Source organism: Excalfactoria chinensis, chromosome 2 (assembly GCF_039878825.1).
Source record: "Excalfactoria chinensis isolate bCotChi1 chromosome 2, bCotChi1.hap2, whole genome shotgun sequence".
Classification (NCBI taxonomy): domain Eukaryota; kingdom Metazoa; phylum Chordata; class Aves; order Galliformes; family Phasianidae; genus Excalfactoria; species Excalfactoria chinensis.
In genome coordinates this window covers 132,312,893-132,339,297 of record NC_092826.1, presented here as the reverse complement: position 1 = coordinate 132,339,297, position 26,405 = coordinate 132,312,893, and the positions used below count along the sequence as shown (strand labels likewise).

Here is a 26,405-nt window from a genome sequence, read left to right as displayed (position 1 = left end):
TCTCTCCTGTGAAGTCCCTGTTCCAAAGCAGAAGGTTAGTGACAGCTGGATGGTGAATCCTAAGTAAACCCCTCAGCATAATTAAAACACACTTTGCAGGGTTTTGATTTTCAAACAAATCCACAGGAGTCCAGGAATTGAATTGTTTTCTTAATAAAGTACATGCCTGATGTGTTTATTTGCAATGTGTTGCTGTGGAATAAATCAAACGGGGCTGATAAAAAAGAAATGAAAAGCAGGAAAGCTAAGACAATGGAAAAGATAAGCAACTCTGACTAAGCAATAGGGAAGCTGGGGAGAAGGAATACTCACACGTGCTCCTAGCTCAGTCTGCAAGGTTGGCTCTTCTGATTGCTCAGAGCCAGGAGGTTACCAACAGAGGACAGGAGACATGTAGACATGTCCAGAAAAGCCTACAGACAGATAGATCAGAGATGGTAGAGGGCCTACCAGCCAGACTTCTGGTGAGAGAGGAGAAAAGGCAACAGAAACAGTCCAACTTGGGTGAAAACTCCTCTGATGTTGTTCAATCCCAGAAATAAAATTTCTTTTGGTGAACACCTTGGATGTGTTCAAGGCCAGGTTGGATGGGGCCCTGGGCAACCTGATCTAGTAAATGTGGAAGTTTGGTGGCCCTGCCAGGCAGGGGGGTTGGAACTGCATGATCCTTGAGGTCCCTTCCAACCCGGGTCATTCTGTGATTCTGTGAAATAAAGTGCATCTAAGTACATAAGAACAGGCTAAAGATAAGGTAGAGGGAAGAAGATAATATATTGCATGGTCTTCTTTTTGAATGAAAAACTATTGATGGGTTCTAATAGTGTTCTGCAACCTGTTTTGACAGTCTTGTATGAAGCTGGACTAGTTAACAAACAGAACTGAAGCCATTCACACCCAGGGACTTAGTTCCAAAGTCCCAAAGAAAGCAGTGAGATGGAGAGCCAGATTGGTAACTACAATTACAGTTGAGAGTAACACACTGGTTCCAATACAGATGTGTTATTCAACCATGTAACCAAGGGTTGCTGACTAGAATCTAAGCCAGACATGAGCCAAGATTTAGGGAAGGTCTGTTCCCACCAGTATCAGCTACAGGGATGCACTTTTCATATACATGCTTTGCTTTTATCTAGGTCTTTTGTTTGCAGTCCTGATCAACAAGCCAACTCTGTTGCTGCATCGCAATGAACATCAAACAAAACATATCTAACATTCTTGTTCCATAGTTTAATAAAGCACATATTGAAATCTAAACTGAAACATACATTTCTCACCAACAGGTGACTGCGGTCTTTTGTTTTTTATCCATTTGAGCAAGAGTGTGGCAGCTCTTTGCCTTTAGCTGGGTTAAAGATTGGCCACAGTACCCAACACACTGTATGTGTTCTCTTCGTTCCCAGTGCTTGCTCACAATCCTAGCAGCTGCTAAGAAAACAGAAGGAGACTTGCAAAGGGAATTTACAGAACAGTAATTGGAAGCTCCTTGTACATTAAAGGGAGGAATAGTTGTGAAACACACTGGGGAAAAGTATAATGAGGGTGAGAAGCCATAACCGAGTTCCCATGAGGCAGGAAACTGCTTATCCCATCAGCACAAAGCAGTCTGAATTCTCCACATATCACACACAGCGTCTACAGTGAACATTTCAAACCAACAGGGTAATGCCCCTTATCTTGCAGGTGTGACAAAAGCATCTGAACTGTCATCTCAGTCTACCCTGGCTCACTCAGTTTAACTGAATTCATCAAACCACGACTGAGACTGCTCTAAAATACGGATCTCTTGATAATTTTTCCTGAAAAAGAAGACCCTGTAAGCATGAAGATTTTGCCTGTAGAAGTCACAGTTTCCTCATAGGGTGGTGTGCTACAATTTCTCACCCTTTATAAACTTCTAACAGTGTTTCAAACACAGATACACCTTGATGCAGTTGCACTCAAGCCTTGTGAAAAGCCTCAGGTCTATATGGAAAGCAATTGCTTTTAGGTGAAATGTTCTTTTATGTAGAAGTCTGACATTCTAACTATGCTGTTAGAGCTGAGGAAATGACTCCAGGTCTGACCCTTCAAAGCACTCCTATAGCTAACAAAATCTCTACTGTTCCCACCTGAGAAGAAAACCTAAAGCACTGAATAAAAAGTACCACCATCTCCATCTACAGCAGTAGGAACCACCATTCAGTCCTTTATCTACCATTGTTCTCCATTGTTTCAGGTTGACCAACCATATGTTGAATTCAATTTGTGAGTTTGTTCTCAACCAATCAGTAAACAGAAGAGAACAAGGAGGCATGCTTGGGAAAGCTGATTGCCTACCTTGTGCTGCTGCAGCATACCTGGTGTTCACTATTCAACCCAACAATTATTTCTTACAGACTGCCTGATAATTCCTTGCAAACTTCCACAAGTCTCTCGTCTCTTGCATTTAAACGTGTGTTGGTATTTCTTTATTCTCTCCTTTTGTTTTCCACAGCTGCTAGAAAAGCATACTTCTACAGCGTGCATCCTTGCCTGGTAGGGAGCATCACCCTGACTGTACGCTCCAACAGGGACATCTCATTCCTTACTTGTGCCAGATGTAGGGCCTCTGAATGCTCTGAACCTCAGCTGCATTTGCTCCACAGGCAGGTCAAACGCTCACCACACTGTAAGCAAAGTGATACTGCCTCACAGGTCACAGATCCGGGCAGCTGTTATGCAGGGATCACAATGCAGCGTGCACCTCTCATGGTAAGCATCAGCTCTGTTAAAACATTCCCACATTATAAAACTGTTCCTCACCGTCACTAAATAAAACACATCAGGAGACAAAGAAAAAGTGTCTTCTGTTGTTCTTAACTCAGAGCTTGCAATTGTGCCAGTTAGTTCTCTTGCACCCACTTTGTCACTCAGACCTGCTTCTTTCTAAGACAGGAAATTAGACCAGTTAGTAGTTTTGCACTGCTAGAATGAGGACAACAGAAGCCTGTTCTCACCTGTGTCTCAGATTAAATATACATCAATTGTCTTTGCCCCAGTCTTCAGCTTCCCAGTAATTACAAATCTCTGGCACTCTTTATGATACTTTGCTCACTTTTCTGCTATGCAAAAAAAAAATGTCATTTTTGTTACTCAATTACCAGGTGTTTAAGAAATACAAATATGGGAAAATAAGCTGTTGCCTAATTTTAGCTGTACAGATGCAGGATATTCTAACAGAATTCCAGGGTTTTCCAGATCCATAGCAATTACATTTCTATCTCACCCTTCACAGAACTTACCCCTGAGGGAATAAAACTGCTGAGAGACATATCTACATGTGATCTGAATTCATTCCTTTCATCTTGTTGTCCCTTTTGTCTCATGCAAATCCTCCCCCTTAAGCTACTTTTGTCTTTTCTTCCTTTCCCTTCATAGCCAATTCCTGCTGAGGGAATGGCATGACTGGGAACAGGACTGGCCCACTGAACCCAAGAATGCTCAGCATCCCTGCTTTGTGTGTGATAGTCCACAAACATAGAATCACAGAATCACACAATCACAGAAAGGCTTGGGTTGGAAGGGATCTTTAAGGCCATCTAGTTCCAACCCCCAGCTTCAGACAGGGACACCTCCCAACAGACCAGGCTTCTCAAAGCTTCATCCATCCTGGCTCTGAATGCTTCCAGGGAAGGGGCATTCACAACCTCTGGGCAACCTGTTCCAGGCTCTCAGCAACCTCACAGTAAAGAATTTGTTCCTGATATCTAGACTAAATCTACCCCCTTCCAGTATAAAGCCATTTCACCTTGTCCTGTCAATACACTCCCTTATAAAATCTCCCTCCCCAGATTTCTTGTAGGCCCCCTTCAGGTACTGGATGGCCACCATATGGTTTCCTCGGAGCCTTCTCTTCTCCAGGCTGAAAAGCTCCAGCTCTCTCACCCTGTCCTTGTAGGGGAGGTGCTCCAGCCCACTGATGATCTTCATGGAACTCCTCTGGAGCTGCTCCAACAGCTCCATGCCATTCTTGTGTTTGGGGTCCCAGAACAGGACTCAGTACTCCAGGTGGGGTCCCATGAGAGCAGAGTAGAGGGGCAGAATCACCTCCCTTGATCCGCTGTTCACACTTCTCTTGATGCAACCCAGAATACAGCCAGACTTCTGGGCTGCAAGTGCACACGGCCAGCTCACGTTGAATCTTTCATCGAATGTGCAATCCCATGTGCAGGACCTTGCACTCGGCCTTGTTGAACTTTGTGACGTTGGCATGGGCCCACCTCTCAAGCCTGAGGTAACTCAGGATGACATCCGTTCCCTCTAGCGTATCAGCTGCATCACTCACCTTGGTGTCATTTGTCACTGCATACTTGCTGAGGGTGCCTCGTTTACGCAATGACACATCATTAAGATAAAGAAGGCTGATGCTCTGTGCTAATGAGTTTAGAATGCCAAATGATTTATAATAAGAGGTTATTTATGTACATAAAACACATATTTATGTCTTATTTATACTGTAGGAAAGATCAGCCCTAAAGTCAGATATTGAACAAATGAGTGAAAATACAAATAAGCTTCTGCTTCAGGGAGGCCAGCACCTGGGGCTGCATCAGCTGTAAGAACAGGCAGAGAGGCAGCTCGCAGGAGGCAAGAGGAGCAAGGATAGCTATGCTTCCCCAAACATACTGCAGCAGAAGAATCACAACAGCTTCTGAGTTACTACAGGAAGGCAATTGAGACAATGAGAAATCAGCCTCCCAAAGGCCATGGACACTCACCATCAAAGGCTGAAAGCTCTAGATAAGGCAATGCTAAGTATAGCAACAGTAAGCGAAGTAATTATACAGACGAAAGGTTGGCAATTGCTGCCTTACAGGAAACTAGTATTTGAAAGCATGAAAGTCTCTTGTGAGTTTAATCAGACCTTTGTTGTAGCTGCCATGGAAACGAAGGGACACACTGAGAATTCATTTCCTAATACATGGTCTGTAAATACTCTGAGCAGATACAGTTTGGAAGCTACAACTATTGGAAATGCAATCAGGACATACTAAACAGGGTGAGACATGGTGAACGTGGTATCATCAGAACAGATTACAGTTAGGCTTTGTTTTTTTGACTGTTCTGAGCTGACAGCACTGGCTGCATTTTCAGGCATACAAAGGGCAAGAGATTTCACAACAATCGCTGATTCCATCCAACACAGATCAGTCCTTGCAAAACCATCTCACTCCTTGGAATGTGACAGTGAGTCTCTATAACGAAGGATCTTCGCTACAGGTGATGCTATAATGAAATGGTGTCAGAATACATTCACAATATCTCGAGGCATTAAGATAGGAAAGCACACAGCCTGAAAAGTGTGTCACCTCATTTCTCTCCAGCTGCAAGCAGGTGTGCCATTAATTCTCAAATATGGCATTCACACACAGTGAATACCCAACTGAACGCAGGAACATCTGCTCTAATAAGACATTCACTTATACGAGGGCTGTGGAGGATACTGACAGAAACAAACTGTTGCTTTCATTTCAGAAAATCTCAGTAAGTTTCAGCCTTTGGGATATTTAAGCCGTGTTAATACCGGGTCTTAATTTTTACTGGGAATGTGGGATACAAGGCTATGAGAAGGGAAGTTCTGCTGACTTGTCATGAATTTGGGCCAAATTCTGTTGACCTACACAATTTCCGACAGTGAAATATCAGCTTTCTAGAAAGCACCTGTACTCCCACAAATGTACCACAATAAAGGCCTGGCTCTTCAAGGGGTGCTGCAGCAAAGAAACTTCACTGGTGCAGGAAACTTTGGGCTGGGCAAAGGGATGTGCCACAAATTTGGATCCTGTAGCTGCAGCTGAATAACTACAGGCACATATGAAGAAACTAGAAACTTATGTTGTCGTGTGCTCAGAAGGGTTAATTGTGAAGAAGAAGCGTGGCTATCATTTCGCAGTTTGGATGGCAGTAGTGCTAATCCATAATTCTGGGTGGAAGAGAAAAGCTGAGCATACAGTTGGGAAAGCTGCACGGACGCATCGTGAAATACAAAGGTTATCTGACACAAACAGAGGATACAAAACTGAAGATTGAACTCTTAATGACTCCACTGCTAGTTCTGCTGCAGGGCACAGTTTTTGTTTGACTTTGGAGCCTTCAGGTATTATAAAAAAGTTGATTCAAAAATGTTTTTTTTCTCCAAACTCTGAGACTGAAAATTATATTAACTTTAATCGTAAGTGAAATAAAAAAACATGCAAGCCGCCCACTAATAATTTCCATCCCTCCATGTATTTATTATCGCATTTGTAATGCAATCTGGAAGTCAGCTCCATATAGTGACTTCAGCTCAGGCCCCCTTATTATGTGATCTGAAGTAAATCAACTTTCTATTCATTTCTCTCTGGAGATCCTTGAGTAATTTTCCTCAGGAGTTCTGCAATTATCCTTACAAATTTTTCTGCTGGGTCAAAAGCAAGGACATGGCCATATGAATTACATCTTTGCCAAAGTTTGCTTTCAACCTGTTTTTTCCCCTGATTGAGTGGTAGGTTGAAATTAAGTTTAATAACAAACTAAATCAAACAGGAGACAAATTAGTTTCTGATTAAGTGTTCCTACAGTAAAGATTAACTTTTCCCAGTATCTCTTACTCACCTGAAGGGTTAATACATTTTTCATTCTATGCTGAGCAGCCTTAATATATACATTAAGTCCTGCCTTGACACATAGTACATTCATCATCTTTTTCTCCCTCCTTATTCTCTGGAGTATTGTTAAATGGCAGTGGTTCAATAAAAATAATTCCTTTTATCTTCCTGTTCCATTCTATTTTCTACCATGCCCTACAAGCCCTATATTCTCATATACAGTAATTTGGTTTTGTCTTCTGTTTTAACTTTTTCCTTTTCACTACAAAGAATACAGAATGAGACCTTGAGCACCCTACCAAAAATGCAAAATATCAACTGCCCATATGTTTTAGGACCTCCACAAGTTGTAAACATGCAAAAAGACAACAACCTTTGTTGCAGCTCATGCACACGCTTACCTCATGGTCAGGTGTGTACCAAAGCACACAGAGCAGAGCAGCTCAGCTACCTCGGGCTCTGCTGCCAACCCCTCTTCTAGGACTGGAGCCTACAGGGAGTGTAGTTTCATTGCTCACTCCCTTATTTCAAATGCCCCTCAACCCTATCTTGGAACGATTTGCGTTGAATTTTAATGATCTCATGCTCAGTATAAGCTGCTCAGTCTTTTCCCTGTTGAACTGCAGTGTGGGAAAGGTGGCTCAGGAATGTGAGCTGGGACAGAGCTGTAGTTAGGATGCATTTGTTTTGGCAATATTTCCAAAAATCTCCTATATTAAGATGCTTTTTAAAAGAAATGCTGAGTGAGCTTGGAAAATGAACTGTTCTCCGCAGTGGTGGAATCTCTGGGGCAGGGACTGGCAACCCTCCAAGAACGGTGCACCAGACTGTATTTTTCTTTCTTGTCTTCAGAGGTTGAGTGAATGGGAAAAAAATTCACGATGAGTGAGTGCATGAAAGGGAGATCCTCACTCCTAAGAGTCAGGGTGCCACAACCACCTGTCAGCAGCAGTGCCTTTCCTCTAGGACACCAGCTGAGAGGTGCTGATTCCACACGCGGTCTTTCTCACAGCGCTCTATATCCCAGCTCCCAACCCTATGCTCATCCAGTGCATGCCTTTTACAGTCTGTCCATGTGATCCACGTAGCACATGTGCTCTCACTTGCTGGTCTCCAGTCCAGGATTATGTGGACCCTGGAGACGCAAGCGGTGCAATTTCAGCTACGCTGCTTCTTCTCACATCACTTCTGACATCTGCAAACATCAGTTCTCAGAGCTCACTGGTCTCATTTGCCTTAAGCACTACAGTTATTCCAGGCAATGCAAAATGCTGGACATCTTCAAGGCCTCTTTCTTAGAGACCTCATGAGAAACAAGAGACTTAACAAACCTGGCCCAATGCATCTCTCATACTCTCATCTCATCAGAGCAGAATTCTACAGCAGAAAGCAGAATCAAGAGACACCATCTCATATGTGTGAATCTGAACATATTACGTTACATTTCCTATCATGTAATAATGGATCTTTTTGGTTTCACATTATTACGGGTGCATAGACTTTGTGTGCTTATGTCATATTTTTTTGTTTGATTTTTAACCGAAAAGCAACAACTGTAGAAATTGTATAAGACAGGTTCCAGCATTCAAGAAGGTACCTGGCTTTCAGCACTGGGATGGAGAATTAAGGCTTTTTGCTCAAGCATAATGTAAAGGTAACAGGGAGATCCCTTTGGAAAGATGAAGTTGGTATGAACTTGACTTTTCATTTCTCCAAGTACTGAACACCCAGCTGAGGGTCAGTAACATCCTTGTTCCCTGGAGTGGACTTAAGTAAATTCAGAAGGTCTCTGACAGAGTTGTGCTCTGAACAACACCAATCTGATGGAGATTCACTGCAATCAAGAAAAGCTTTTCCAATTAAGAGGATATGCCCATTTTGCCCATGGGGTATCACATTATGCAGCTGCTGCTGTACTGAGCTGCAGCCTTTATGTGGCAGTAGAGCCCAGCTCTGCTTCAGACAGCAGTAAAGCTGGGTCAAACTCGAGCAGCAGGGCCACTCTGGGGTAGCTGACAGATGACCATTTTAAGCACCAAATCAGTGTGACCTTCCCTCCAAAACCACAATGGCTCATACCATGGTATATTAAATAATGGTGGCAGAAGCTTCAATTTCTCCTTTAAGGGACTTCACTGAAGGAACAGGGAACAAGCAGGTCTCTAGTGACTGTAAGGAAGACACATAGTGCCAACATCCTCCATAAATCTCAGTAAACTACTGATTTGACACAGTGCATTTAGACAACATGATAAGACCACGAAAGTTAAGCCATTCAGGTTCCCAACTTGTTTATGTCACTGCATAATTCATATGTCCTTATCTCAATGCACTATACCAAATCCATGGATGTGCAGCTTCCAAAAGCAGTTGAGAAACCTACTTTTTAAACCACATTAAGGAAATGAAGCTGTCTGTCTGCCTGTGGCTACATCTACATGACTCCTATTGACTTTTCCTCTCTGTATGGAGATGTGCCGGTCTCCTCTCCCTGAAAACCCATGATATCACATACAGGGATGGCACAAGGCTGTGCAAGGGAGATTCATACATCAGAATGAATTTATTTTTCCATTAGGGTGGCCAGACACTGGAACATGCTTCCTAACAAAGTGTTTGGTGCCCTATGCCTGCCAGCACTCAAGAGGCATTTGGGCAATGCCCCAATTAATATGTTTTAACTTTTATCCCTGAAGAGGTCAGGCAGTTGGACTCAAATATCTTTGGTGGGCGCTTTCAACGGAACTATTCTATTTCCCTGCTATTTCTAAATCTGTGCCTGATTTTGCAGAGTCATGTAACTTGAGCCACATCGGGCCAAATGCTGACATCTATTCTGCAAAGAGGCCAAAGTCAAGTGCAAGTCAGTCCTCCCTTCATTGGCTTTTCTTGCCTGAAAAGTCACTGGCCAGAAAGATCTCTTGTCAGAAATTAGTGATCCAACCTATGGAAACATTTGGCTTCAGTGCCAACTTGAGCCCCTACATAATACTATAGTACAGGCACAGGCTCAGGAACAGCAGCTGCTAGGAGACAAACACTGCCATGATCTACATTTGGCAAACCTTTTCAAATACTGCTTCTGTGGGGGTAAACAGTGGGAGAATTTTTATATTTAATAGTTAAAAATAACCTAAATCTTTTTGAATTAACATCAGCTAAACTAGCTGCTATACTTGCATAAATATTTCAAGCCTGAATTGATTAAATTACTTATGTCATGATCTAATTCTTTAGACATCTGACAAACCATCAAAGTTGATAATGTCATGGAATTTAATGATTTCAGCATCACTTCCATATAAAATGTAGTCAGGGAATTTAAAAACTTTCCTGTTTTAAGGGATTAGACCACATTTCCAATGGTCTAATTGGCAGAATTCAAAAATAAAACCACCTTACAACACAGAACACACTGTGAACGCTTACTGAAGAAATAACTTCCATAAGCTCAGATTTATTTAGAATACAAAAATCAGAGAAATCAGTTTTTCAGATTTATAATGCTAAAAAATTTGCTAATGAAATAACAATAATAGGAAGGACTGAAAAGGGAAAATGTCACAGCCTGATATTTTCCATAATAAGAGAGAATGAGTTAAAGGTGGTATTAGTGGCAGCAATGATTTTGAGTCTCCAAAGAGAGTTCATTAAATAATCTTTGCTGGCATCTAAATTTATGTAAAAAGCAAAGGCATGGAAGGAGAGCTGGACGATTTTCAGGACGTCAGATTTCCAATTAGGAAAATCTTAAGAAGAAGAGACAGAAAAGGGCTTTGATCAGAGTTTCAGGAGAGGATTTGTTTTCATTGTTAACTGAAATACGTTGTGCCAAAAAAACAAAAACAAAAAACAAAACAACAACAACAACAAAAACTTAAAATAAAACTAAGGAAGGGAAATGTTTTCCTAGAAGTGAATTACTTATTTGTTAAAGACTGTACATTCATTTTGTTTTGGGCTCTTTCCAAGAAGATGTGTCAAAAATGATAACAAGTAACTGGGTAACAGCTAGGATCGAATAATCAGAATCTGATCAGAGAACAGATGCTGAAGAATTAAGCACAGCAAAACAACAAGCTAAACAAAGGCTTCTAACTGAAGCAAATCTGAATCTGAAGACAAGACAACCAGAAAGAAATCTGACTTACCATTTCATAATTTGCAATAAGAGAAAAACGAAACCAAAAAAGAAATGGACTTCTGGTATCAGGGCAATGTATAGAAGTGGACAGCATAATCCAGAATAGGAACACTGCATTCTATCTTAGTCAAGCTCTTCAAAGACTAATCATACAGGTGATGAATTGATAACTTCTCCACATTGAGATGGAAGCTTACATTTACTTGTATTGAGGTTTGCTGTGTACAGTTTTCTTCTGAGTGAATGAGGCCTTGGTAGCTGTCAAAGCAATTTGCTGGAGAGCTTGGTGGCTTGCTGAGGAATCATGTCCTACAGCAATATCAATGTAGGAATTCAAAAACATGCCTCGCTGGGCATCAGAAGAGGCACACAGGGATGTGCACCACGGCTCCTCCTGCCCATCCCCAGACTGACTCAAAATCTTAGTTTGCAAATGGTAAGCATACCTCAAACAGATCCTTTCCATGCACAAACACATATATTTCTTTTAACAGAACTCCTCTGAAACTCATCTTCGCTTGGAGCTTTGAGGACATGGGTTCATGAACTAGACAATTCCAAGAATAATATTTCCATCTGTTTAAAAGCACTGCGTTGACTGTTTTTAGCATAATGTAGGAGAAGCTTCTAGTTTATACATCAAGGAACTATTACGCACATCACACAGCCATTAATCAAAGAAAAACTGGCAGCATCTACAGTGTGAACTCAAGGTTTCCAAGGGGAGAAGGGAGTTTTCATATTTATCAGAGTAGTCTGCACACAGATGAAGTTTCTTATCCAACATTTATCATTCAATTTTCCTCTAAGTCAGACTAGCAAGCTTTCTGACTAATGAAATGAACTAGTGATATCTTATAAAAGGTTTAATAAGGACTTCTCTATAGCTTTCCAGTTGTGTCATCACAATGAGTCTGACTGTGTCCAGCAAGTGATGTCTCCCTGCTCGAACACAATCCAGAACTTCCAGAGATGACTCCTCCATGACCTCCCCAACTATCGTTCTCCAGCTTTTGATTCACAGGTCACTAGGATCCAGTGGCAGATGAGTGCTGCTGTCCATTGCTCTGCTACTCCACAACTGAAAGAGAGGCAGTAGCAGAAAATGTGTCTCTGCTGTCTGGCTACCATCTGAGAAGGGCACCTGTACTGCAACAGTCTCTGTAGCAGTTTAAACAACAGCTGAGACCTCTAACCTCTCAGTCAATTAAGGTGTAGCACAAGCACATTCTGCCTTAAAAGATTAAAGAAGTTTGGGAGCCCATTTTTATATTTTTATATAACAGTCTCTTCTTTCACTCTGTGATATACTGGAGGGACACTGCAAAGAGACTTTGACCCCATTCACAGGAAATCTACCTCACTCTCCTTAGTCCATACTTAACCAGTTATCAGGGAGGATGCTAGGGGAGATACTGTGAAAAGCCTTACTAAGTCCAGGCACTCAACATCTACTGCTCTTTCCTTAATCTCCAAAGTAGTCATTTTATTGGAGAAAGATATTAGATTGGTGATCATGGATTGACCAACGTAATAAGGGGACTTCATAAGTCCATGACAACTACTCCTAATCACTTTCTTGTCCTTCACATATTTCAAAATGTTTTCCATTATTATTTGTTCTGTCACCTTCTCTGAGACTGATGAAAAGCTGACTGGCCTGTAGTTCTCCAGATTCTCCTACCTGCCATTCCAGAGAATGAACAGAGGCTTGCTTTCAAAGAATCAAGAGAGGCCTCATAATGACCTTGGTCAGCTCCTCAACGCTTCTGGGTGCATCTTGTCATGTCCCATAACCTTGCACATGATCAGTTTGTTTGAATATTCCCTGTCCTGAACCCTTTTCACAGAGCATTGCTCAGGTCTTTCCCACTAGTCTCTGGGGCCTTGGATCCCTGAAAGCAAATCTCACCAATAAGAGAATAAGGTTAAAAAAAAGACATTACATGTCTTGCCCTTTTCAATGTTCTTTGTCACCCACTGTTCTGCTCCATTCAGCTGTGAGTCCACATGCTCCCCAGTCTTCCTTCTGCTCCTTACAGGCCCCTAGAAACCCTTCTTGTTCTCTTCACATTGCTGTTTGTCAGACAAAAATCCAGATATGCTTTGGCTTTGTAAATCCATCCTTCTGTGCTTGGAAAGTGTCCCTTCATTTGTACGATGAGTACTTCTCGTGCATAGCTATTTACAAGAGTTTACAACAGAATTCTTTTAAACAGAGTAGGGAACAAAAGCAGTGACTTCTATCTTTCACAAGTCTATGCCCTTCAGTTCTACTCACCCGATCTGTAGCGCTCATCCCGTGACCCTGAGGACCTGCGACGGTGATATCGGGAGGAAGAGGACGGAGTAACCGGAGTTCGACGTTCTTGTGGTAATGCCTGGTCCACTCCTGCATTAGTAATAAATAAATAAACAAAGCTCATTCTGATTGAATTACAGAAGTTTAATAGCGAGGCATTTTCAGCTACCAAAGGCCAGGAAATAAGCAGTAACTGTACCAAACCAGGCTTAGGTAGCAATCTGTTCTGTCCAAAAAAGGAAAATAATTCAGACATAATATATACCTGCAGCATCTCCTTATACTAGGTCCAAACATCCAGTATGTTAGAGTTAAACCTTGCATTTATCTCTTTGCCTTACAATTTTCTTTTTTATAGCACAAGTATTTTTTGAAGGCTCCTTCAAAGACAGCAGTGGTATAACTGCAGCATTGTTATACAGACACTTCCAGAAACTAATTCTCCTTCACAGCCTCCCCAGAAGAGTGAAGTGAGTTACTTAGATGGAACAATTCAGACAAACAATAGGAAAAGAAGACAAATGTGAATATGTAACAGTGGTACAATACACCACCCAGTTCTCTCCCTTCCACAGAACAACCTGAGTAAACAAACCCAGTAAGCGACGTGTATAGCTTAGATCTCATAAATCAGAACATTGGGCCTTGTGAGTCACAGAGGGAAAACAAAACACAACAACAAACACACAAACAAATCCCACCAAAAAGAAAAAAAGAAAAACAAGAGACCCTAAAAAAATAAAATTAATTCTTTTGCCTTTTTTTTTTTTTTTTTTTTTTTTTTTGCCTTCTTTTAAACTTTTAAAAGCAGTTACACACTGTGTAACTGTAGGGCCAGAAGTAAAACTGGCATCTTGCACTTAGAGCTGCTGGTAGGAAAGATCTGTTAGAATTAATTAAATGATTAATAACTAAGCTCAAAGGGATGATTAAAAATTGAAATTGGATTCAACAAAGCCATGCTCAATTTTTCTATTAAAGCACAATGCAAAAACAGTCCGTGGTTATTTCTGAACTATTTAATGCCTGTTTATTGGGGTGAGATAAGAATTTACTTTTGGGGAATCAAGAATTTTTATGTTGAATAAAGACCAAAAAAAAATATGCCACATTGACTTCCACGAGTCTTAATTACACTTCAGTGTCAAAAGGCATCTCTTAGAAAAGTCAGCACTGTGCTGTGCATCCCTGTGATGCAGGAATCGAGCTGAGAAACAGCCCCTCTCTTAAATCTCTGGGATATCACATACATCAAGTCTGCTGTGATCCCATGGAGAAGGGCCTGCTTGCCTAGAAAGCGCACTTGAAGTAAAATCTCATTGGGAGATAAAAGGCAGAGCGAATCCATAAATGTTCTTTTACTCGGATTGCGATTAATAATTCATATTCTTAATTCAAATAAAATATCTTCATTCAGCTGTTCTGTCTCCACACTACAGCACTGTGCAATTTCACCACAGTGCTGCATAATTTCACTTGCTCTCAAGTCTTTACATTCTTTCAAGTACGTGCACATAAATTCTGAAGCACTGAAATTGTTCTGAAGGAATATTTTCTCCTCACTGGTGGCCTTACGGGGTCACCACGAGAATCACCGATATAACCAACAACAAACAGTAACGTGAATTAATTTTGATTGAAAATGTTCAGAAAATGATGCTTCAGTCTGTACAAGGTTCTAACCACATCTCGGTCCTTATCCATAATGCCAGTCTCGTTGTATACAGGAATGAGATACTTTCTGGAAATCAGATATATTTACAAAATATTGACAAATCACAGCCAAAGACACACATCTATAATTGCTGTTGTGTCTCAGAGTTTTGGTGAAGAAAGCAGCTTCACTGCTGGTGTATGGCAATGGCATGCAGACAAGAATGTGCCAAGGTTATAAGGTGTTGCTACTGAAGTACAACACAATCAGGGAAAAAACCAAGACTAAATACATTTTTCCAACAACAAAGTCACAGACAATAGGCCTTAGAATCAATGAAGGGAGCTAAATTGTGAGGAAAAGCATCAAAAAGATGTGCAACTTCTGTAGCAGGCAGACTTTTTCAGGTAGACCTGTAGCTGTTGGGCAGAATACATTGAGGCCCTGGTTTCCTTCTCCTGGCCATTCAGCTGTAAGACACCTCAGTGGTCTCAGTCTCGTTCTCTGCAGCTGCAGGCTGTGAAAAAAGCCCTTTTCCAGGGCACAAAAAAGCAGCGCAGCCTCAGCCTCTCACCCAGGCATTACAAGTGACAGCAGAAATCCCAACCAGCCAGTCAATGATACTGGTCTGGTCTGCCCAACTGGGAAAGGCCCTGCCCTGCTCCAGTTCCCTCCAGAGTCTTGTCCTTTCTAGAGATACAGAAAACTCTCATTTTATCTTCAAATTTGGACACTTTGCACTAGTTTACCTCCCTCCTACTCTGCATGTGCTTTTTTTTTTTAAAGACAGTAACAGAGTTTCTTTAACAGTTAGGAATGAGGCAACTCCAACGTGCTGCACTGGTTTGCTTGCACTTAGGGACACAACAAGGTTTGTGGGAGCAACAAAAAGCTTCTGCTTTTTGGGGGGATTACTTGATGACTTTATTTCCCACTTTCCCATCCATATAAAAGCAGCAAATAAACTTCTACTCAGATCAGGACATGCAAGTATGGCTCCCCCTTCACAGAATTTAAGTCTGCAGTGAAGCAGAGTTCTACACCAGCCGCTCCATGGGGAGACTTCCCTTTGTACTTAGCTCTCTGTTGTGTGAAAACACAAAGCATAGCTGCACTTAGAGAGACAGTAAGAAACCTTACAGAAAGGGTTGGAGTTGCCAAGCACCGCAGGGACCCACACCTTCCCTGAGGCAGCTCCCTTGTGCAAGACAAGGTATGCAGGAGCTGGAACCTACTGGCTGCCATTTCTGAGCGATAGGTAGAAGTAAAAGCCATGCAGAACAACGAACGCCATGAACTCAGAGAAATGCTGCCATAAATAGCGAAGCAGTGTTAACAGCTGAACTGTTCACCTCCATGAAGGCTCTGGCAATACGGTGCAGTAACAAGCATCTTTTTTTCACTTGGAATTCTGAACATAACTAAAACCCCCAAATTGATGGCTTTCACAGGCAGCACACAGGGTCCTTGAGTTAAGTGCTAATGCTTGTTGAAGTGCAGCCTCACCGAAACGTATTTGTGGATCAGTGCGTGCGGTGGAGTAATGGGCCTTGTGAATTCATACCTGGATCAATTCCTAAATCTAAGGAGGCAGCAGAGCAATGAATGGCTTTCATTAAAGAAAGGACAGTGTCACCCCAGTGCCCTGTAGACAGACACAATCCCAATCACTGTCAAAACCGCATCATTCTTAATAATGCCATAGGCCACCACATCCTTGCTGCTAGCAAGACTTAGAAAGGTAAGAACAATTAGCAGCACTGACTGACTCATTTCAAGTTAGAAAGAATTCGAGCACATTTATTTTATATAAAAAATGGGAAGCCAGTGCTTTGTGCTCGTCATATTGCACATAAGCATTAGAAGATGCACTGGTGCTAACAGCCATGCTCTTAATGTGAGCATTAGTTCATTTATCTAATGCCACTAATGTGGGATTCAGCTTGCAGATTAAGACACCTATATTTAGGTGTCTACAAGAAGGAGCTTAAGCTGAGCTCCCATAATGAAAAACAGAGACCTTGACTAGGACTCAGGAGTCAAAACAGAGGTGCCCAGAGTCTTATCAGATGTCACTGAATATGATACCTGCCTTGACCAGGATCTCATGTGCCCCCTTTAAGTTGTTTTTTACATGCTTGCCCTGTGTAGCTGTCTCTAATACCTTAGGGAATCTTGAACAGTAGTAGACACTTGTGTTCATGCAACTCAGAGAGCCCAGTGGAGCCTGAAATCTATGCAGGTGGTCAGGGGAGGTATCTGCTTCAGAATAAGCTGAAAAGCTCTCTGGGTTTCATCAGCTGAATTAACTGTGTCTCTTCACATAAGAATGGAAGCTCAAATACCGGGTTCATAGGCAGACAACTTAATGCAGATATATCAGTCTTCAAGTCCTAATCTGCATGCTGGATCCTAACTTCTGTGCATTTAACTGAAAATATAAGAGGCACAGGAAAGCTATTTAAGCATACCACTGCAAGTTGGATAGTTTCATTTTTACGTGCATGGAAGTCAGAAAGCTGTCAGCTGGAAACAGATTTCAGTCACCTCTTTCCTTCCTTTTTTTCTGTCTTTATCACTTTGTTCATCCGTTCCAGTCTTTATTACTTCTTTGTAGTTGAATTATAGGTCCTTGAGGAATTTGAGGTCCTTTTCAACCCAGGCCATTCTGTGATTCTATAGTGCTGTGTGCCGGTGATGTTGCCATAACTGCATGGCTTTCTCCAGCAGAGGACAAGGGTTTCCTCAGTGACAGCTGACAGGTTGCTTTGATGTATCCCATATTTCTATGACCATGTCAATATTTTGAATCTGAAAATGTTTAAGAGCTGAAATGTCTAATTGATATGAAATAGAAGGCATTCTATACTCAGGCTGCTTTCACTGTTCTAAACCCAGCTGACAGCGTATAACCCAGGAGAAAAAGCTGTAGAGGAAACCCAGTAACTCCAGGGCTGGAGGAAAGGAAGGTTAACAGTATTTGCAATGCAGCTTTAAGAAACAGTATTTACATTCAGTTCAAAACATTTCCTGGACTTCTATGCAATGGCTGCTGACTCTGCTTTAAAAGCAAAGCCAAGAGATGAACACACCGAGTATTCTGTAAACAGGTTAAATGTCACACTGCTCCCATGGAACTTGTTACTTAGCATGGCATTTCACTCTTCCCATCTGATGTATATAGAAATAATAAATTCACTGGATCAGCCTAATCCAAAGAAGTTTTAAAAGGTGACACTACTACCCAAAATCAAACAGGAAAGGTATGCCAGCTTTTGCTAGATAAACCCTGAGAAGATGGAATTTCTGATGAGATATGTTTTATCAACAATCTACCTTTCAGAGGTGAGATTTCATGTTTACTCCCGTACCTGGTTTTGAACAACATGCATACTTGAAGTCTATCTTCTTCTTTCCTTATTACAATCTCCATCTTGCGTTCCGGCATTTCCTTGTATGTGTTAAGCCCTCAGTACAAAATTAGCATGGATAACAGATCACAGAATTACAGAATGGAATGGGTTGAAAGGGACCTTAATGATCACCCATTTCCAACTGCTTTTCATGGGCAGGGACACCTCGCAACAGACCAGGTTGCCCAGGGCCCTATCCAACATGGCCTTGAGTATCTTCAAGGACAGGACAACCTGCTCCCAGGCCTCACTAACCTTGTTATAAAGAATTCATTCTTAATGTGTAATGCAAATCTACCTTTTTTCCATTTAAAACCATCACCCCTTGTCCTGTCACTGCACTCCCTGATGAGGAGTTCCTCCCCACCTTTCCTTTAGGTCCTATTTAGGTACTGGAAGGCCGCTATCAGGTCTCCCTGGGACAATCTCTTCTCCAGACTGAACAACGTCTCTCAGAGATGGTGGATATCACATCACTGCTACAATTCACACATGATGTTTGATTTCAACTTTCATATGTCAGCCCCAAAGTTTCAGTGTTAGATTTGAAGGCTTTTATGGGAGAAATTTACCAATGCACTGCTCAGTTTACACTGCAGGCAGTTGAACATCCTTCCTTCAGCAGTCAACAAAAGAAATCTGCTGCAGATCTGTCCCTCCTGAGCACTGTTGTAAAGTCTAGCAGTTTTGCATTTTGACAATGGCAGCCAGCTCTTTGCATGCTTCTGTTCACTCCTTCTGCCCTGTTCCAACATACTTGAGCTTAATTTCAAGGCCCGTAACGGTGTATTTGTTTTCTTTCTTTTCCATTGCCCACACTGGATTGAGCCAAGATAGAAAGTAGAAATGCCAACACAAAACAAAGAATGCTTAAAATAATAAATGGGCTCTCAGTCCGCATGGCAAGATGGAAGCAACAACACAGCTTTAAGAGATAGCACCAAGGGGTAGTTCTCAGGTGCTCTCAGAACTTCCCTCTTTTAACTGAACAAGACCTTGCAAGGAATCCATCAATTCAAACCAGAACACTTCCTCAAGCATCATTTACTAAGCCTTAACCTAAGCGCCATGGTTTCACATCTCTAAAACATCTTTGTACTACTTTCAAAACCATGTCCACAAACTGTAAAATGCGTATTTCGCTTTACAACCAGATCCATGTTGTCAGCCTACACCTGTGCTTTGAAATGCCCCGTCATGGCTCTCCCTTGCTGAGATCTTTGAGAATGAGGAAGGCACAACACTGCTTATTATTAATACTGTGAAGACATGAGGGATTTTTTCAGTTCTAAAATCAAGCTTTGTTTAAACATTTCCTTGCAATCTCTGCAATCCAAATAATGTCTGTGGAAGAGAAAATGAAATTGTAATTGCTAAGTTTACTTTCAGTACCTAAAGTGCCAGCAGCAAGAATAGTAAATGGAGGCACACACTCACATAGTACGCAACTATATGCACATACTACAGATATGCATAAATATGCTTCGTTAATAACAGAGGATACATAAAATGGTTCCTATTATTCTACAGAAAATTGTTTCATAAAGTTTGGGGACCTTCTATGGGAGCATATTATCTGCTCTACACTGCATAGCTTGAAATTTCCTTGCAGCACTAGTGCTGTAGGGGCTCCAGCAGCAGGAGATGCAGCACTCTGTCTCCAGGCCAGCAAAAGGAGCAGCAGGTGCCTTTTAAGCACTGCATCTCACAGGTTTATTAGCAATGATAAAAAGAGTGCTGGTGACTGGTCTACATGGCTACACTACAAATAGAGCCACAATGGTGGTATCAATGATGGGAAATTACTGAAAATAATCTGGTGTAGACACGCCACTCGATTAAGAGGGAATGAACCACCCATGTTTAAGCTGTTAGAAGCAAATCTTAATTGATAACAACACTGTCTCTCTGTTCTGTGAATGAATAATCAAATTTCCTAGCAAAAGACTGCAAACTGGGCAAAAAAAACAACCCACAAACTTATGAGGAAGGCTGGTAATTCAGTTATTTTTCTTTTAGGGAGGGTCTCTCCTAATAGCACACATGCATCTGTCCACATGTTATTTTACCCAGAACTGACTGATCTAATCAAGATAATCTTCAGAAAAGTACTCCGAAATGAATGCTTGTTTAAGTGGTTATTCTTTCAGATCTTGGCTGTCAGGGCTTCTCTATAGAGACAGTAAAAGAAAGGTCACAAGAGAGACCAAGATGCGTGTGCAGATAAAGGGTCCAGATTCACTATTCATTATTTTTAGATGTCTGGCATACAGACATGCTAAGAAAAGAAAAAGCACTCTGTGCACAGAACGTCTCCAGCTACAAACTGACATCCCAGAGCCAGTGCTTTGAGAAAAGAAAGCTGTGATTTGGTCTCCTTAAGTTAAAGCAGGTGGGAATTTAATGGAAAAGAAAAAAAGAGGCTCCCCCTGTCCCTTCTCCCATTACCATTGCCAAAGGCAGCATATCCAGTTTGGATTCCTGAATGTTCAACAGCCTGGCTGGGCTGGCACAAATGTCCTCTGCATATGTGCAGTCTGTGCAGCATCTGGATGTGTCAGACCTACAAGTGCATGCACTGCTCAGCCAACTTGCAGATGTGAGGTGGATCCAGCAAGTCCCCCATGTGTCAGACTCACGGCGTATTTGCTGCGTAGCATGTCTGACAACCAACTCCCTGGGATTTTCCTGTCTAAAATAGAAACCTTAATAGTGCACTCCCACATCGCCTGATGGAGCATCAACCACATGGCTGCACATCTTCCCCTTCTGAATTAGGATTATACTAATTCCTGAAAAGTAGCAGCTTTCCTTCTCTAACATGATAGCATCCCAATGAGTGCAAAGCAAAGACCTCTGGTATATGGATATATGTATGCACTTCTATGTGTGTGTAGAGTAATATAAACAACACAGTCTGAATCCAATATGGATTTCCTTTATAGCACAACAGCAAATTTGTCTGAAAATGAGAGGGTAAGGGTTTCTCAAAGGGATTGTGTTTTCACAGGTGTGCCTTACCCAGACAGAACTGTAAATTCTATTTTCCTTCTGCCCACCTCTAACACTGTGTCAGGTCTGCTCTGGGAGAGCATGGTAAGCACAAAGGAAAGAGTCCACATGCCCACATGACTGGCAGGAGAAAATCTGCTGTCTTGGGGACCTACTAATCCTCTGCTACAAGCTCAGGGAGTAGGAATCTGCCTGCCACCAGAATGACCAACACAGTCTGATAATGACAGAACAAGGAGGAAAAACCTTAAAGCAAACAGGGAAATTTAGGTTAGATGTTAGGAAGCAATTTTTTTTACTCAGAGAGTGGCGAGGTGCTGGCACAGGCTGCTCAGAGAAGCTGTGGTTGGCCTATCCCTGGAGGTGCTCAAAGCCAGGCTGGATGCGGTCCTGGGCCGCTTGAGCTGGTGCTGGTAACCCTGCCCATGGCAGGGGGTTTGGAACTGGATGATCTTTAAGGTCCCTTCCAGTTCAAGCCATTCTATGATTCTATGACATCCCCAGAAGGCAAGATGTGTAACTGCTGAAGGACACAGTTGTAGAGGCACAGCTGAGACCGTGTCTTATCTGCCCATACTACTGACACACAGCCCTGCAGGAAGTCCCTCCACCAGTGTGCTCTACCAGCCTGGTGCCTGCTCCTAGATGCTGGCCTGCTTCTGAAAGGTCTGGAGTTTCCAGTACTCTGCTGAGTTTCAGAACTCTACTGAGTTTTCACAGAGTTTCAGTCTCTACTTAGAAACCGCACAGAACTTGGAGTGCTCAGATTTTTACAGCTTCTTTCTAATTCTGGTGGACTTGGACTTTTCCAGTGCTCTACCAGAGACTTCCAGTTGAAGCACGCTCACAGACAGATATGGACTGAAAAAAGATACATTCATTGTGCTCACCAAAACGAAAATAAAAGAGAGGCCGGTTTCCTGCCGTGCTGGCTGCTCTCTCTCTAGCGGCCGCTTCCCGGATGTCACAGACCCCAATGTTGGCAGTGCGGAGCATTCTTCTGGCAGCTCCTTCACTGTGTTGCAGTCTACACCGTACCGCGGCAGCTCCATTCGCTGCTGTAACAAGTTGAAAAAACTAATTAATTCACGTTTAGTTTTTTTTTACATTTGTTACAGCAACGAATGGAGCTGCTGCCCCCATGCAGTACAGCACACACGCACACACACGCACAGACACTACAGGACGCTCACGGAGCCAATGAGGTCAATGTTCCACTCTGCCAACATTGGCGTTAGGAACGTTAGCAAAGGTGCAGCAAGAGGACTTGGATGTCCAAACAGAGGGGAACTGCCTTTGGATTTCCTTAAGTTCCTTGGGTGCAGTCACAGAACACAAATCCCAGCCCTTCCCCGGGATCTTCAATCCCTGCAGAAGAGCCGTGCCAATTTCCACACTGTTTGAAAATCTCTCTTCAGCTTCTCCTTTTTAACAACAAAAGCTAAGACCAAAGTTTATATATTCTTGCAGTTCCCCATCAAAACACATTACAACAAAGAAACAAATGACTAATTTAATCACCCGTATGACTGTTTAGATATTAGCAGATGCTTTCTTAAGGTAGCATCTGTTTTGTTATCTATTTCTTCTCGTAAAGGATTCATCTTCCCCTTCCTACTGAACAGGGACCTCAGGTGAGTAAGGTCTTAGAAGGAAAACACCAAATTGCAGTTTCAGGTTTTGTCCAAAAGGCAACACAACAAAACAAACAAAAACTACAAAGACAGCGAAGATCAAGCACAAATAATATCAGTTTCTGGAGAAAAATTCTTTAATACGGTAGAAGCAATAACTTCCTTTATAACACAGTAATTCATTTAGCCATGAGCTAAATGATTGAGCTTAATGTGTGTACAAGGAAATAGAGGACAATATTTCAATAGCCTTTTCCTCTCCTTCCTGTCATAATCTTCCTTCACTCATCCCCACATCCCCAGTGCAAGATTTTCTGGGAAATGGTACAGAGGGAAACATTCACTCTGTTTCTTTCCATCTTTACAATAGTGCTAGATCTGTTACTTCATCAGGGATGACTTCTCCAAATTACTGAAGCTACAGAAGTGATACAGATTTCTCTGCTGTCCGTTTGCTGGAAAACTTTAATATCACAACAGAGACTTTGAAAGATAAACCTCAGTACGTTCTCCACCTTCTCTCTTTCATCATGACGTGCATGAAGAGTCCTCAGCAGTTTGAGACAAGTCTACTGTTTGACCAAAAGACAATGAGCTCACAGGAGGAAGAGCTGTATTTTCTTCTGTGAATAAAGAAATGCACAACTAGCTGTAGAAGTGAACACTGGTACCAACCATAACCTTATGTTGAGGATTACTGTTAGGAATTTTAGGAATTTTAGTCATCTTTATTGATGACTTGGATGAGGGCATTGAGTGCTCCCTCAGTAAGTTCGCAGATGACACCAAATTGGCTGGGAGTGTCGATCTGCCTGAGGGTAGCGAGGCCCTACAGAGAGATCTGGATAGGCTGGAGAGCTGGGCCGAAGCCAACGGGATGAGGTTTAACAAGACCAAATGCCGGGTCCTGCACTTTGGCCACAACAACCCCAGGCAGCGCTATAGGCTTGGGACAGAGTGGCTGGAGGACTGTGTTGAGGAAACGGACCTGGGGGAACTGATTGATGCACGGCTGAACATGAGCCGACAGTGTGTCCGGGTGGCCAAGAAGGCCAACGGCATCCTGGCTTGCATCAAAAACAGTGTTACTAGCAGGAACAGGGAAGTAATTGTCCCCCTGTACTCGGCACTGGTGCGGCCGCACTTTGAGTACTGTGTTCAGTTTTGGGCCCCTCACTGCAAGAAAGACATTGAGGCCCTGGAACCTGCTGCAGTCTCGGCACCGCTCTCAGCTGGGTGAATTTGTGTACTAAAATTGCTCCCTGCCCTGATTCACTATTCCAAGATCTCTGAATCTCAGACATTCCCTGAGGAGAAACAAAAAGGTAAAATCCAAAATGGAACAGGATGGTAGACTGGAGAATACAGAACGAGTATTTTCTTCTTCTTGCTAGCAACATGGTAGCAGATCTTCCTTTCCCCATTTTAATTTTTTTATTAGGCTTGGAAAGGAAGACAAAACCTGTTATTTTGGGGTTACGCACTGCAGACCGAATAGTTGTTTGGCAAGTCATTTGGTCCAGAAGTCTAATGGAAGGCATACAGATTAAGAGGAGTGTTCAGAGGAGGGCTACGAAGCTGGTGAGGGGTCTGGAGCACAGGCCTTATGAGGAGCGGCTGAGGGAACTGGGATTGTTCAGCCTGGAGAATAGGAGGCTCAGGGGAGACCTTATAGCTCTCTATAACTTCCTGAAGGGAGGTTGTGGTGAGCTGGGGGTTGGCCTCTTCTCTCGTGTAGACAGTGATAGAACTAGAAGGAATGGTTTCAAGCTGCGACAGGGGAGGTTCAGGCTGGACATTAGGAAGTATTTCTTCTCAGAAAGGGTAGTCAGGCATTGGAATGCACTGCCCAGGGAGGTGGTAGAGTCACCGACCATGGGAGTGTTCAAGAAACGTTTGGATGTTGCGTTGAGGAATATGGTTTAGTTGGGAAGTATTGGTAATGGTTGGACTAGATGATCTTCTAGGTCTTTTCCAACCTGAAAAATTCTGTGATTCTGTGATTCTGTGAAAGTCTTCCCATAACTCAGTACATCTAAGTGTAGACATGAGAACATACTGTATGCTTGATAGTTTGGTCAGCAAATATCTGCAAATTTAATGACTGAACTTCTGGGACTGCAGCTCTGCTGATTTGATTTGCTTCTTACAGCTCTCAACTGTTAGTGTATGTTACAGTCATCCACAAGTCAGGAATTATCACTTCAGAAAGTCTTCTGTAACACTGAGGTCTTTTGTGGAGTTTCCATGAGTGAAGCATGCCAAATGAAATCCAAAGGCCCCTAAATACCATTCTGCTATGGAGTTAGCTAATGTACTCTTAAAGTAATGCCTCCTACTTTATGATGTTGCCCCACAATCTCAGAGGCAGATGTTGGAGACATGGCAGCAAAGGTTGAACCTTCCCACCAATATTCCATTACATTTTGTTGCCATGTGACAGATGGCAGCAGAGGGGCAGCCTGACAAAAAAACAATTTTCCTTCATGCAGAAAAAAATATTACACATAGACATTCACTGATGCTTGTTGACTGTTTATAAAGACCAAACCGTGGATGTGAGCACTGTGAGGCAGTGGGTGGTACGTTTCGGCAGTGATGACAGCAACATGAAAGACGAGCCACATTCCAGACAGCCATGCACATCTTTATGAGCGCAGCATGCAGCCTCTTGTTCATTGCTGGTAAAAATGCATAGCTAACAGTGGTGGATATGTTGAAAAATAGTGCTCTGTAATTGAGAATTTTCTCTATCAAATAGTGCTGTTCTGCTCTTTTGTATCTGTTGTAGTTTCCATGGAAAAAAAAATAGAAGGCTTTCCCACCAGATAAATATATATATGTATATACGAATATATATTTACATGTGAAGAAGCCAGAATATGGCAGTACCTCTACATGAGCAGTTAAAATAGAAAACCATCAACATCATGAAGAAAGAATATGGTAAAAGAAAAAGTGAACTAGTTCCCAGGTCTGCAGTGAAAATACGGCCCAGAGGAATGCCGAGTGCAAATGGAGACTCCATACAGCAAGTGAGACTGCACAGGAGAGCGTGGCGTGTTCCTGTGAGCCTGACACAAAATGGAGGCCTACAATGATAAATGAAACCACATAGACAGCTTCAAGATCCAGTGCCTTTATAAAGCATGAACTCTGAAGAGTTTTTTCTTGTTTCTGGTAAACACATATAGGAAATAAGTTAAATGAAGCAATATATAATTTGACGTTTGATTTCATGTGAAATTTTTTGTACGCTTTTGGAGCAGGTATGAGCAACTCACTCCTAAACACAGAGACCAACTGTTTATAAAGGATCACCTGATCACTCATTAAAGGACAAGCTGAAGTCTAAGGGATGTTGCTGGTCTCTTTGGTGACTTCAAAAGTAAGATCAGGGCAGGAAACCCAGAAGTGGAGAAAGGAACAAAGCTATGAGGTTCTCTTCCACTCAAGTATACCTGTTTAGAAAGCTTTACTTGGCAAAAGTCTTAATGAGTTAGGACACTGTATTTCCTTCTGTATGTTTGCATCACTTAACCATAAACAATGTCTCTAACAACCCTAGGCTGATTTTATTTTCCAGACATGACTGCCAAACCCACAGCAATGTATGTAAAAAATGTGCACACGTACCAAAG

General features: G+C 42.2%; 1 protein-coding gene across 3 annotated transcripts in view; it reads right to left on the bottom strand.

Annotated features, from left to right (window-relative positions):
* Positions 1-26,405, bottom strand: part of DIP2C (disco interacting protein 2 homolog C) — a 272,627-nt gene that overhangs the window by 104,525 nt on the left and 141,697 nt on the right. The window contains exons 3-4 of one of the 3 annotated variants that reach the window (XM_072327844.1): positions 22,021-22,188; positions 13,031-13,141 (exon numbers count right to left, since the gene is read on the bottom strand). In XM_072327844.1, coding sequence (XP_072183945.1) covers positions 13,031-13,141; positions 22,021-22,188 — 279 coding nt within the window. The remainder of the gene's footprint in view (positions 1-13,030; positions 13,142-22,020; positions 22,189-26,405) is intronic. The other 2 variants (XM_072327842.1, XM_072327843.1) reach the window with 2 other exon arrangements.